The sequence below is a fragment of the Gymnodraco acuticeps genome, unplaced genomic scaffold, assembly GCF_902827175.1.
Source record: "Gymnodraco acuticeps unplaced genomic scaffold, fGymAcu1.1, whole genome shotgun sequence".
NCBI classification, from domain to species: domain Eukaryota; kingdom Metazoa; phylum Chordata; class Actinopteri; order Perciformes; family Bathydraconidae; genus Gymnodraco; species Gymnodraco acuticeps.
The window spans coordinates 148,767-161,522 of NW_022990700.1; the positions used below are offsets into that span (position 1 = coordinate 148,767).

The window sequence follows — 12,756 nt, forward strand, 5'->3', positions numbered from 1 at the left end:
ACACACACACACACACACACACACACACACACACACAGTTCCCTCCACCCTCCACCACTTGCTGTCTCAGAGATTTCTTGTTTGCTGTGTGGCTTCAGTAGTGAAGAGACTGTAAACAAGCAGAAGGGAGAAGAAGAAGGTCAGAGGCAGACAGAGAGGGAAGAAGAAGGGACTCGTGTGTCCGCTCTGGATGGTAACATCAAACCCAGGGAAGTGATTATACCCCTCTTTGAGACTAAAGACATTGACAGGTGAGTACAAATAAATAAATAATGCATAATACATCAGCTGTATTTTAAAGTGAAGTGATATTCCCTTATTTACTGTAAGTATGAAACACTTCCTCAAAGTATGTCATACTAATACATCATAAGTTCCTGATTTGAATGTACACTTTTAGAAGACAAACATTGCAGTAAATGAAATAGTTCTTCATGTTTACATGCAGAGCTGCTCTGACCAGTCAGAATAGAGAAGTTCATGAGGGGCATGAGTGATAGCTAAACTTTAGAGGGTTTTTTTTCTTTCTCCAACACTACAGAACAAAAGAAGAAGGTTTTGTCGAGGGCAAAAATCAACGTTCAAGCTGCAGGTTTGGAGTTGATCCATGATGCGGTCATACCTCGCTCTGCTGCTCGGGATTGTGGCATCTGCTGCTTCAGGTAAGGCCCTAAAAACACTCCTGCAGAGAATTCAGTTTATCTTCTGTTGATATTGATATTGATATTACTGTTGATATTGTTTACACCTACAGTAGATTTAAACAATGCAATGGGAAGAGGATCACCATAAAACAGACACATACAGTGTTTTTCTTGGTCACTTTCATATTGATTTAAAGATGTAAAATCTGACAATATGTAGCAATGTCTGAAAAAGGCTTTGTATTATAGTTTTAAATAAATCCAATTTTAATAATATATATTCTCTAATAGACATGTTTCTCTGCATCAACTGACAAATGATTTATGAAAATACAAACTTTACATCTTGTGTATTACGCTCTAATGATTTCATCATACATTTTAAGGCATAAACTCGTGGTCAGTCCAGAGGAGCTGAGAAACAATCTGCTTTTTCATCTGAGATGCAAAACACACACTTTGTTTTCCCCATTTGGGTTTGGCTCTGAATATGACACATATGAACATCACCCGCCAAGCATCAAATTGCAATTTCATGTTTTTAAATGTGAGTACATAAAAGCATCTGTTGTTGGGTTTAATTATGGCTGGAGGAATTTGTTTTGCTTTCTGGTGCATTACTGTGAGGCGCTATTGGGGTCGTTTTGCGGTTGGATGAATAGTCCATTGAGACGATGGAACAAGGATTTTTAGGGAAAGACAAATGTTTACACTGACTATCAGGAGGTTCAGAACTAAAATGCTGATTTGTTTCATTCCTAGTTCTCAACAGTACCTTGTTTACTGAATAGAAAAATGCTGAACATGAAATCTTGGTTCTGCTTTAAGCTTCAAAACACACTGTCCAAACCTCTTACTGACACTTTGATAACCTTTACCGAAAGTGACTGAACTCTAAATGAGAAAGCTTCAGGTTGACAGGAAAGATGTGTTTTCACAAAAGTTAGCCAATCCGAAAGAATATCCTCAAACTAATAAATCCTATACAAAGTCTATATATATACAAAGTATAAATAAGTAAAGCCTTATATATATATATATATATGGCTTTACTTATTTACAATTGTATTAACACAATTGTTGAGATTGAAAAAAGCAGAAGTGAGAGGGAGGGATTTTATTCGGCTCCCAGTCTTCTGTCTGTTTCCTGAATACAGAAGGGCGCTTCCAAAATAGATCTGAATCATGGAGCAGGCGAGACAGCTCTGGGTCCTCAGTTGTTGTTTTTTAAAGACCAAAACAGAAACAAAGTCTTGGATTTTCAACAAGGAAACACATGAAAAAGCTTAACTTTAACAACAAAGTTAATATTGATTCATTTGCTCACACACTATGTTTACACAACTTGCAAATAGTCAATAAAGGCCTTCATGTATTCATACTTTGTTCCTTTTCAGCAGAATGGAGGCGTCCAGTGATCAAGTGGAACTCTAAGGTGGTGGCAGGCTCTGAGGTGGTGGTCCGATTCGGGAGCCCTCTGGATCTGAGGTGTGAGGGGGACCGGCCTGTAACCTGGCAAACGCGGTTACCAAAACACAGACGCTACATTTCCAAGGACAATGGGAACATCCGCACATTGAAGGTGGAACGTCCCACTGCAGAATTCACCGGAACCTACAAATGTGTTTACACCACTGGGTCACAGCAACTCACCTCCTCAGTGCATGTGTATGTAAAAGGTAAGCTTGAATAAATAAGAACTGAATCATGTCTGTGATTGTTTACTAGATCTTCTCTGTGTAAATCAAACATCACTCTACTGCTCTTTGATCTAATTCATTCTTTACAACACTTTCTATACCAGACCCAAACCGTGTGTTCTGGACTAGCAGCACGTCTGTGCAGGTGGTGAGGAAGGAAGGGGAGGACTACCTGCTGCCCTGCCTGCTGACAGATCCCGCCGCCACAGACCTGGGCCTCCGCATGGACAACGGCACCTCCGTGCCACCGGGGATGAACTTTACAGTTTACCGGCACCGTGGTATCCTCATCCACCAGCTCCATCCCAGCTACAATACTGACTATGTCTGCACAGCCAGGGTCAACGGCGTAGAGAAGACCTCCAAGGCCTTTTCTATCAATGTCATTCAGAGTGAGGACACTTGATTTGTAGGGATGGTCACCCAAAGCTGCCAAAGATTTATTAGAAGTTCACCAAGTTTGATACTTTTTCATAATTTCTCTTACTCCAGAGCTTCGTTACCCTCCATATGTCGTCTTGGAGACGGATGAAAATGTGCGCATTGTTGGGGAGAAACTCAAGATTTGCTGCACAACACACAACCCGAACTTCAACTACAACGTCACGTGGAAATACACCACCAAGTCGGTCAGTATTTGACATGTTGGGAGTGTTCTTGATTGCTGTAGTAATAGTATTTGTAACTTGGCTTTTATATCCCATATGTTGCCTTTAGAAACCCACCATAGAGGAGAACGTTCGCTCCAATGGAGAAAACCGCCTGGACATAGAGAGCATCCTGACCATTGCTGCTGTGGACCTGGCAGACACCGGAAATATTACGTGCACTGGCACTAATGAAGCAGGGGTGAACAGTTCAACCACATACCTGCTGGTCGTAGGTAAGGAACACAAACAACCATTCCCTCTTTTGTCTTATAATGAAGACGGGAATCATCAGCCTCTAAAAACAAATGGTTTTGTTTCTTCTCAACAGACAAAGCCTACATCAGGCTGTTGCCTCAGCTCTCCCCTAAACTGGCCCATCAGGGGCTTTCACTGGAAGTGAACGAGGGCGAAGATCTGGAGCTCACTGTGTTCATCGAAGCGTACCCCCACATTACGGCGCATCGATGGCTCACCCCAACATCCCCCAACACCTCCACACAGGAGCAGAAGCTCATCAGATACAACAACAGGTACAACCGTGCTGGTGAAATGGGAGATAAATAATATAAATTATAATAATACAATAATAATCTCAATATGTGAGTTTTTAACCTAGGGTTCCTGGATTTAAAACTCTGATAATACTCAATGTTATTACTTCAAGATGTCGGCACAGAAAGTGAAAATGAATGTGTGTATCCAAGCCATCTTCGTTTTTTCCGTGGCCCATTTTACACCCTTCAACCAAGATTCATAGATAGCCTGTAGGTTTTCTGTAATCCTGCTGACGAACACAAATACAAATAGACCGAACCCTAAAAACTCATTCTTTGCAAATGCAGACAATAATAATTTGTACTTCAAGGTCTTTACATTTTTCTCAGGTCATGCTAAAGGGAAGAACAGTGTTCTCGTGTTCCTTGTTGATTTACTCTACGTCGATGAATTGGACATGTCTGAACTGCAAAATGAGTCATTTCATGTTCCTCTTTTTCTCAGCTAAAAAATATTTGTGTTTGATTTTAAGATACCATGCTACTCTGCAGCTGAAGAGAATGAATGCTCAGGAGCAAGGGCAATACATATTGTATGCCCAGAGTGACTTGGCCAATGCATCCATCAAATTCCAAGTCCAGATGTATCGTAAGTAAAGACAAAATCAGTAAACCCATTCACAGTTTTTTGGCACGATTAAATGATCATGTAAAATGAAAATACAAGTCTCATTAAACTCTGAATGATACTTTGCTGTTGGTCTGTCTTAACATTACATTTCTCCTCACTGGCAGAGAGACCTGTTGCTGTGGTTAGATGGGAAAACATAACCACCCTCACTTGCACCTCATTTGGCTATCCTGCTCCCAGAATCATCTGGTACCAGTGTTTCGGGATAAGGCCTACGTAAGTTTCACTGCACCGGGATCATGGCATGTACTTTAAATGATACTTTAAAGGGGTAAGACATTTGTCTGACTGTATATGTTTTGCAATGAGGCAGGTGCAATGAAAACACCTCAGGGCTGCAGCTGGCCATCCCTCTCCAGGCCCCCACGGTGGAGGTCCAGAGGGAGGAGTTCGGGGCCGTGGAGGTGGAGAGCGTCCTCACCGTGGGCCGGTCCACCCGCAGGATGACGGTCGAGTGTGTGGCTTTCAACCTTGTTGGCATCAGCAGCGACACTTTTGCCATGGAGGTTTCTGGTGAGTGTCGGATTATTTTATTGATGTACTTTTTTAATTGCTATTGTGCCGTCACATGGTGCTTGAACTAAATCAAATGTATTGCTTTCTCATGGTCAGCAGATCCATTTATGGTGGTTATAAAACTGCACAATTCTTCTTAGAAAACATCTGCTTGTATGACACACAGTCCATATAACTAAAATAGTGATTTTTCTCTGGTTCACAGACAAACTATTCTCTTCCACCTTAACTGGATCAGCAGGAATTCTGGCCATCCTCCTTGTGCTTCTTGTTTTCCTATTATACAAATATAAGCAGGTAAGGTTATGCACTAAGATGCTTAAACAAGTCTAAGTTGTAAAGTGTGGTTTGGACGGTTGAAATATTGCCCCAGGACGAAGGCTATCTTCTTGTGTGATGTTTGATGTTGTTGTGGTTTACTATTGGCTCCTTTTTTCATCTTCAGAAACCCAGGTATGAGATCCGTTGGCAGATCATTGAGGCAAGAGATGGAAACAACTACACCTTCATTGACCCCACCCAGCTGCCCTACAATGAGAAGTGGGAGTTCCCAAGAGACAAGCTGAAGTTAGGTATGCAAAGAAAATAACAATAAAAACAATAGAATCAGAAAAATAATCTGACATTTAAATTTGGATAACTCAAAATGCTTTCTTCTTGTATTTTCTGTCCAACCAGGGAAGATCCTGGGTGCAGGAGCTTTTGGAAAGGTCGTTGAGGCCACAGCCTACGGCCTGGGAATGGAAGAGAATGAGTTGCGTGTAGCTGTGAAAATGTTAAAAGGTTTGTCAATGTCAAGATTGTTTAACACAGTGATCTTTATCTACATACGTCAGATTGACCGGCCAATTTGAAAATGGCCAAGAGAAAATGTCGCCTAAATGATTTTGAAGATATGATGACAATGTGTATTGTGATTCTGCAGCGAGCGCCCACTCAGATGAGAGGGAAGCTCTGATGTCTGAACTGAAGATATTGAGCCACCTGGGACATCACAAGAACATCGTCAACCTACTGGGAGCCTGCACGTACGGAGGTCAGACCACTTCCTGAATTTGTTCTGCATTATGTCCGATAAAAAAAGAATGCTGCAATAACATGTTTGTCGTTCAGTTCCTGGAAAATGTACACTGAACAAAAATATAAATGCAACACTTTTGTTTTTGCTCCCATTTCTCATGAGATGAACTCAAAGATCTAAAACATTTTCTATATACACAAAATAACCATTTCTCTCAAATATTGTTCACAAATCTGAAAAAATCTGTGATAGTGAGCACTTCTCCTTTGCCGAGATAATCCATCCCACCGCACAGGTGTGGCATATCAAGATGCTGATTATGATGATGATCGAGTGGCCCATGGTGGTGGTGGGGTTATGGTATGGGCAGGCGTATGTTATGGACGACGAACACAGGCCACTCGATTCACAACATTACCCTAACCCTAACCCTACCCCTCACACCAGATACTGACTGGTTTTCAGACCCCCCCAGACCCCCCCAATAAAGCAAAAATGCACATTTCAGAGTGGCCTTTTATTGTGGCCAGCCTAAGGCACACCTGTGCAATAATCATGCTGTCTAATCAGCATCTTGATATGCCACACCTGTGAAGTGGGATGGATTATCTCGGCAAAGGAGAAGTGCTCACTATCACAGATTTTTTCAGATTTGTGAACAATATTCGAGAGAAATTATTTTGTGTATGTAGAAAATGTTTTAGATCTTTGAGTTCCTCTCATGAAAAATGGGAGCAAAAACAAAAGTGTTGCGTTTATATTTTTGTTCAGTGTAATTAGCATGCAACCACGTTTCCTTTGTCGAAAGGCTCATAACATAACGTGTCTCCTCCTCATCAGGACCGGTGCTTGTGATCACGGAGTACTGCAGCCTCGGCGACCTCCTGAACTTCCTTCGCCAAAAGGCAGAGAAGTTCGAGAACTTTGTAATGAGTGTTCCTGACACTGCGGACGACTCTAATGACTACAAGAACGTCTGCAGTGACAAAGAGTTCATCAGAAGGTACATCACCGGACATCTGCTGTCTTATCAGGATTTATGAAAAGCATTCTATCTCTAACATCTCCGTCTTTGTTCTCTTTTATTTTTCATCCAACAGTGACAGTGGTATCTCCAGTGCTTCTTCGAGCAGTTACTTAGAGATGAGACCAACCACGGTGCAGAGTATCGAATCATCTCCAGGTAAAAAGCTTCATCCGCAAATCCCAGTTTGAATGGACACAAACATGTCTATTATGCAGCAGAATATTAATAAAAAGCATTAGCCCTACTTCCTGACCCTGGGTCTTACTAATATTATTACTGTTTGGTTCCTTCCAAGACTATGTGTCTGAGGAGGCTGCTGACTGGCCCCTGGACATTGACGACTTGCTGAGGTTTTCCTATCAAGTGGCTCAGGGCCTTGACTTTCTAGCTGCCCAAAACGTGAGTGAGTTAATTACTGAAATTGAAGTCACACATCTAAAACTTTGTCCTAAAACCCCTCAACAACAAACAAAATCCCCTCTGCATTTCAGAAAATAGCAAACAAATTCCCATGTAAAAAAATGGCTTTTTATAGAATAATATAAAGGGTGTGAAATCATTTGGAAGGTTTTTTTTCCACTGGTTTGAACATTTACTTGATCATAATTTTGAATGCTGCATTGTGGTGTGTGTGTGTGTGTGTGTGTGTGTGTGTGTGTGTGTGTGTGTGTGTGTGTGTGTGTGTGTGTGTGTGTGTGTGTGTGTGTGTGTGTGTGGGTGTGTGTGTGTGTGTGTGTGTGTGTGTGTGTGTGTGTGTGTGTGTGTGTGTGTGTGTGTGTGTGTGTGTGTGTGTGTGTGTGTGTGTGTGTGGGTGGGTGGGTGTGTGCGTGTGCGTGTGCGTGTGCGTGTGAGTGCAGTGTATTCACAGAGACGTGGCTGCCAGGAATGTCCTCTTGACCGACCGCAGAGAGGCTAAGATTTGTGACTTTGGCCTGGCCCGTGACATCATGAATGACTCCAACTATGTGGTGAAAGGCAATGTAAGCCCTCGAGTAGAGCTACTTCACATTTACCAATTTGAAGACTACATGAAAATAAAATAAAACGTTTTGTCCTCTTTATATCGTGTGTGTATAGGCCCGTCTGCCAGTGAAGTGGATGGCTCCAGAGAGCATCTTTGACTGTGTCTACACCATCCAGAGTGATGTCTGGTCTTACGGCATCCTCCTGTGGGAGATCTTCTCATTAGGTCTGAACACACACACATATACCCTACATTTTCACACATGTTTTTTTATTATTTGCTTTCTAAAATGTATATTATATTTTATTAGGCAAGAGCCCCTATCCCAGTGTGGCTGTTGACTCCAGGTTCTACAAGATGGTGAGGCGTGGCTACCAGATGTGCCAACCAAACTTTGCCCCAGCTGAGATGTAAGCTTCCCACTTCAGCATCATAAAGTCTGCTTCATACAGAATTTTTTTTTCTTTTTCTGCTTCTAGTTATCTAATATCCCTTAAACATAAGACACCTTGACTCCAAACTTACTAAGTGAAATGAGAAATAAGAAGCGTGTTTTTCCCTGTATCTCAGAGGACCCTAACATCTGTGTGTGCTGATTTGGCGCGGCTGTCACACCACCGCGGAACAAGCGTGGAGAGGACTGAATCTGAGTCAGAGCCTCCTCATCTGTTGTTCTGCTGTTTGTCAGGCCTCAGTGCTGCCTGTTAGCCACATGATCTCAAAGCTAGGAAGCCATATAACTGCTATTTCACGGCAGCGTACTGAGACTGGAGGGGAAGGGGTTCTTATGAAGGAGTCTCTCTTATCAAACTGCATTACCACCTCCATAAGCCTCTCTTTTTTTTGACTTTATACAGCTTCCTGATTTTACACCACAAAGTTTGAGAAAAGTCGAGTTAAGAATATAACCCCCTTAAAATGTATAGCTTAAATGTTTTTTTGTCCTGGAAACTTCTCTAAAAATAAATCAGTTTTGTAATACCGTTTTTTTTCCAGCTATACAATCATGAAGATGTGCTGGAATGTGGAGCCGACAGATCGTCCCACATTTAGCAAGATCAGTCAGATGATAGAGAGACTACTCGGGGAGCAGTCTGAGCGGGGAACAGGTGAGTTGGTGTGAAGCACATTTCAGAGACTCAAAACCTGCTTTACCAAAACGATCAATAGAACAAATCATGTGGCGCCCCAGACAAAGTGTCCTCAGGAAACACTCATTCTTAAATTCAATTCTCTCTGAGATTAAGCTAAACTGTGAAACCAATTGAAACCAGCTAGTTTTTCCTATTATCACACCATAATATTATGAAGCTGAGATCAGTCTTTCTTGGTCTCACTGTCCTAATGCTGCCTCTCCACAGCTAATCTACCAGAATGTGCCGCAGGAAGTCACAGAGGGTGAAGTGTGTGACGCGCCCAAGTCGTGCGACGGGCCCTGTGACCGGTCTTGTGACCACGAGGAAGAGGAGCAGCCTCTGATGAAAACCAACAACTATCAGTTTTGTTGAAAGCTAACCGCCAATCAATACGAAAAGAAAAAAAAAGCTCATCAGCAAGCATCAGGGACGTGGGATCAGCTGTAGCCTGATGCCAGGGTACCACAGCTTGTTCTAACCACCGGACAGTCGCAGAGAGTCATAGCTATTTTTTGCCTGTTTGCTGTTCGCCAGACAGACAAGCAGCAGCAGCAGCAATCATGTGACTTGCTTCTTTGCAGACCATGACTACAAATTGCCACGTCTAACACTGACTGAAGAAATGAAAGGAGGAAACATGTCAACTAACTGCACAATTATCCAAAGATCCACCACAGACTCTTTATTCCTACTTCTGATGTGTATTTGAGGTATAATCTGTTATCAAAAGGATATCCGTTAGTCCTTTCCAGGGACGTAGCACAAAATGAAGAACCCTTACAGTCCTTACGGGCCCCTAGCACAACCACAGCTATTCATTCTCATATTTTGTGTTGGCCTTCCTCATGTGAGGGCCTTGTATACTCAGTACCCTATTTTCCCCAGTCCTACACCCCTGGTCATTTTCCTCAGAGAGTGTTCCTATTATATATTGTACACTGTGTATTTTTGTATTACTGCCTTATGATAGTTTATGCCTGGTTTTTGTGGAGATATCAGTCAGGTTCCCTTCCTTTTTACTATGCTATTGCATGTATGGTTTTTCAGAGGAAGAAACCCAGCGGTCACATTAGATCCACAATAACAGCTGCTCATCTTTATATGCTGTAGACACCTCAAAAGAACATCTAAATAGTGCGAGTGTTTATCCCTGTTTTTAACGTGCAAAATCAACTGTGGAGAAGCCAAAGAATGGCCATGTTGTTTTGCTCGCTGTGGTTTGGTCATAGCTGTGTTTCTTGTTACATACTTACAGCAGCTGTCAGTTGGTGGCAACATGTGATTCATCCACCTCTATCTAATGAATTAAGCATTGTTAAGTGTGATTTAGGAGCAGGGAAATCCGTTCTGGATCAGGTGAACAATGTTTCATGTTTGACAATGTGAAATAATTTTTTGTTTTTTGTGCGGCACAACTTATCCTCTCCGATGTCTGTATGTAGCGGACAGCCTTCACTGCCAACTGTTTGAAGATATTAGATTAACGTAGAAGATTTTAGGATAACCTATAAGCTATGTGAGATACAGACTGCAAATGTGTGTGTCTTCAGGCATTTCAATTGTGCTTGCATCTGAATGAAACACGAGTGAGGTGTCTAATAATGTATACATCTCATGATGTAAATCAAGAATTATCTAGATTTTCGCTGGAATGTTGTAGAGTAAATATTTCGGTACCACTTTACAATAAGACTACCCTTATAAAGGGTTTACGAATAGTTTGTAATTCATTTATTAATTAGGTTGTGAACACTTTATAAATCATTAATAAGCTTTTACAAGACATGAGATAAACAGGGCAACTGTGACCGGTTTCTTGCCAAATAGTGAGCCCACATTTATCTGTACTGTTAAGCCTTATATTGGCTACTTAGCTTACTTTGTCTTCTTCATCAGCTAGCATCCTTGGTATCTGTTGCTCACTGAGTTGATTCTCGCTAAGTAGCCAATATAAGGCTTAGTCATCTTGCCAAATAGTGAGCCTGTGTTGATATATGAAAACTGTTAGAACTGGTTTATAAAAGGTTCATAATGATTAATAAAGTGTTTACAACCTAATTATAAACCCTTTATGAATCCTTTATAAGGGTAGTCTTATTGTAAAGTGGTACCGATATTTCATATGCTGTATCTGTTGTGTTTTTGTGTGCAAATGAAACAATCAATGCAAAAGCTGCAAATTAAATCACTGAGAAACTGCAGAGGCTTTGGATGAAGATGTACCATTAAAACTCAAGAAAATGAAGTTTAATATACTACAAGATTACGATGCAGTGCCAATTTGAGCAGATATAATGTGCTTACTTCCTTTTTCTTGAATAATGCAAAATCTGCATTTCCTCTGGATCATTTCCCACAGTATCTGTCAACATTGCACTCGGAACTCGGAAATCTTTACAGAGAATTATTTATCCTAGCGCTGTACGGAGAATCTAAAAGCATTTTCTCCTTTCTGTGGTTTCAGCTACAATTATATTTAATTATTTGAAAAAAGCTCACCACTTCTTTATACTCTACGCAGGGGTCTCAAACTCAAGGCCCGGGGGCCAAATCCGGCCCGCGACTTCATTTTATGTGGCCCAGCAAGAGCTTGCAAAGAATATAATACGTTTATTATACGGTTACATGCCACTTTACAGAAGCAGGTTGTCCATAAACTACATGTCCCACAATGCATCTCGTTTTGTGACATGCGCACTGAAGAGACTTGCAATTATTTGCCCTGTACTTCTGCTTTCAGACGTAGTTAATTACTAAGTTATTATCCTATCCGATAATAATCAAATTCAGAGGCAATAATATAATATAATACATTATTTTATATATATATATATATTATATATTTATATAGTTACAACCGGCAAACATTTTCTATTTTTTAGGTATGTAAAGCATAATGAGCTCTTTGAAGATTTGAACACAATGTACACTGTCTTTGCTTTGTATTTTTGTTGGTTAATAACCTTTATTATATTGATTTCATTACAATAACTTTCTTTAGTTTTTCAATTCAAGTAAGGTTTACTTAATTTAAATAAAAACAAATATATTTTTAGCAGTAAAGTGTAATAGGTGATTTTAAGCATGCTAAAGCACTGCATCATATTTAAAGGTAAATCATTTTCTGCAAATAATATTGACTTCTAGCATGTTATTGAATAAAAAACATACTGTATTTCTCTCTGAAGTCAGTCATGGCAACTTTGCACGAGGCGAAAAACTATAAATACAAAATTACATACAAAATAAAAATAATATCTGCCCTACTTTCCACACAATGTGGTGCTTTTTCACTCACAATAATACTAAGATGTATGATGTCTGAAGGCTCTTTTACATGACTGCTATGAGAATGACAGTAATTCTGCTGATTCAGCTGTATTTGTGGTCAAGTTATTAAAAGCTTTATTACTGTAAATAACTCAATATTGCTCCTTCACTACTAAATCGTACTACAGCACAATCACAGTGATGCTAACAGATCATTATTCTGTGTTATCTTTTAAAGTATTTTGTTATATTTGTTAAATTCCCTTATATCCGGGACACCAATCAATTAATGAAATGGTCTTTTTTTATGCTTTGCTCCAGGTCTTTAATAGGCACACCAAATCGTTTATTTGGACCGCAGGAAGTAACCACAAGGCCAACGTGTGTGCGCTGGCCTGTGAACTCATCGCATGTGACGGCACAAGGCAGCTGTGAGAGCGAACATTAGCCATTTTGTTTTTTTACAATCATAATGATAATGTTAGATGTTCTCTTACATAGTTGGACAGTTGGACAATCGTCGCTAACTTCATCAGTGCAGAATTTAAAACTGTTAGACCATTTTGCTCACAGTAAACGTTACAAGAGCTCCAAAAACGTTTTCTAAATATGTATTTGTTACATCAGCAGTTTAATTTACATG

At 40.5% G+C, this 12,756-nt stretch overlaps 1 protein-coding gene across 3 annotated transcripts; it reads left to right on the top strand.

Moving 5' to 3' along the window:
• Nucleotides 1-94: 94 nt before the first annotated feature.
• LOC117556047 (macrophage colony-stimulating factor 1 receptor 1-like) lies at nucleotides 95-10,673 on the top strand. Of its 3 annotated transcripts, none has more exons than XR_004570488.1 (22): nucleotides 95-251; nucleotides 542-662; nucleotides 2,042-2,323; nucleotides 2,449-2,736; nucleotides 2,837-2,973; nucleotides 3,062-3,227; nucleotides 3,323-3,524; nucleotides 4,022-4,137; nucleotides 4,284-4,395; nucleotides 4,493-4,692; nucleotides 4,901-4,992; nucleotides 5,141-5,267; nucleotides 5,374-5,478; nucleotides 5,621-5,731; nucleotides 6,557-6,719; nucleotides 6,817-6,899; nucleotides 7,039-7,142; nucleotides 7,601-7,723; nucleotides 7,821-7,932; nucleotides 8,018-8,117; nucleotides 8,278-8,816; nucleotides 9,069-10,673. XR_004570488.1 is itself a non-coding variant. In XM_034231186.1 (22 exons), exons 2-22 carry the CDS (start codon nucleotides 608-610, stop codon nucleotides 9,107-9,109), a joined length of 2,832 nt encoding a protein of 943 aa, XP_034087077.1. In that variant the 5' UTR covers nucleotides 95-251; nucleotides 542-607; the 3' UTR covers nucleotides 9,110-10,670. The 3 variants fall into 3 exon arrangements, 2 of the variants coding, with proteins under 2 accessions (XP_034087077.1, XP_034087078.1); XM_034231186.1 differs by having other exon boundaries at nucleotides 8,704-8,816; nucleotides 9,069-10,670; XM_034231187.1 differs by having other exon boundaries at nucleotides 2,045-2,323; nucleotides 8,704-8,816; nucleotides 9,069-10,670.
• Nucleotides 10,674-12,756: the final 2,083 nt, after the last annotated feature.

What these genes read in the sequence shown, in the direction of transcription:
- LOC117556047 (XM_034231186.1), top strand. Translation starts at nt 608, where the DNA reads ATGATGCGGTCATACCTCGCTCTGCTGCTCGGGATTGTGGCATCTGCT. An exon ending in TTTTGCCATGGAGGTTTCTG is followed by an intron (nt 4,693 to 4,900) that starts GTGAGTGTCGGA and finishes TCTGGTTCACAG; the next exon opens with ACAAACTATTCTCTTCCACC. An exon ending in GCAGTCTGAGCGGGGAACAG is followed by an intron (nt 8,817 to 9,068) that starts GTGAGTTGGTGT and finishes GCCTCTCCACAG; the next exon opens with CTAATCTACCAGAATGTGCC.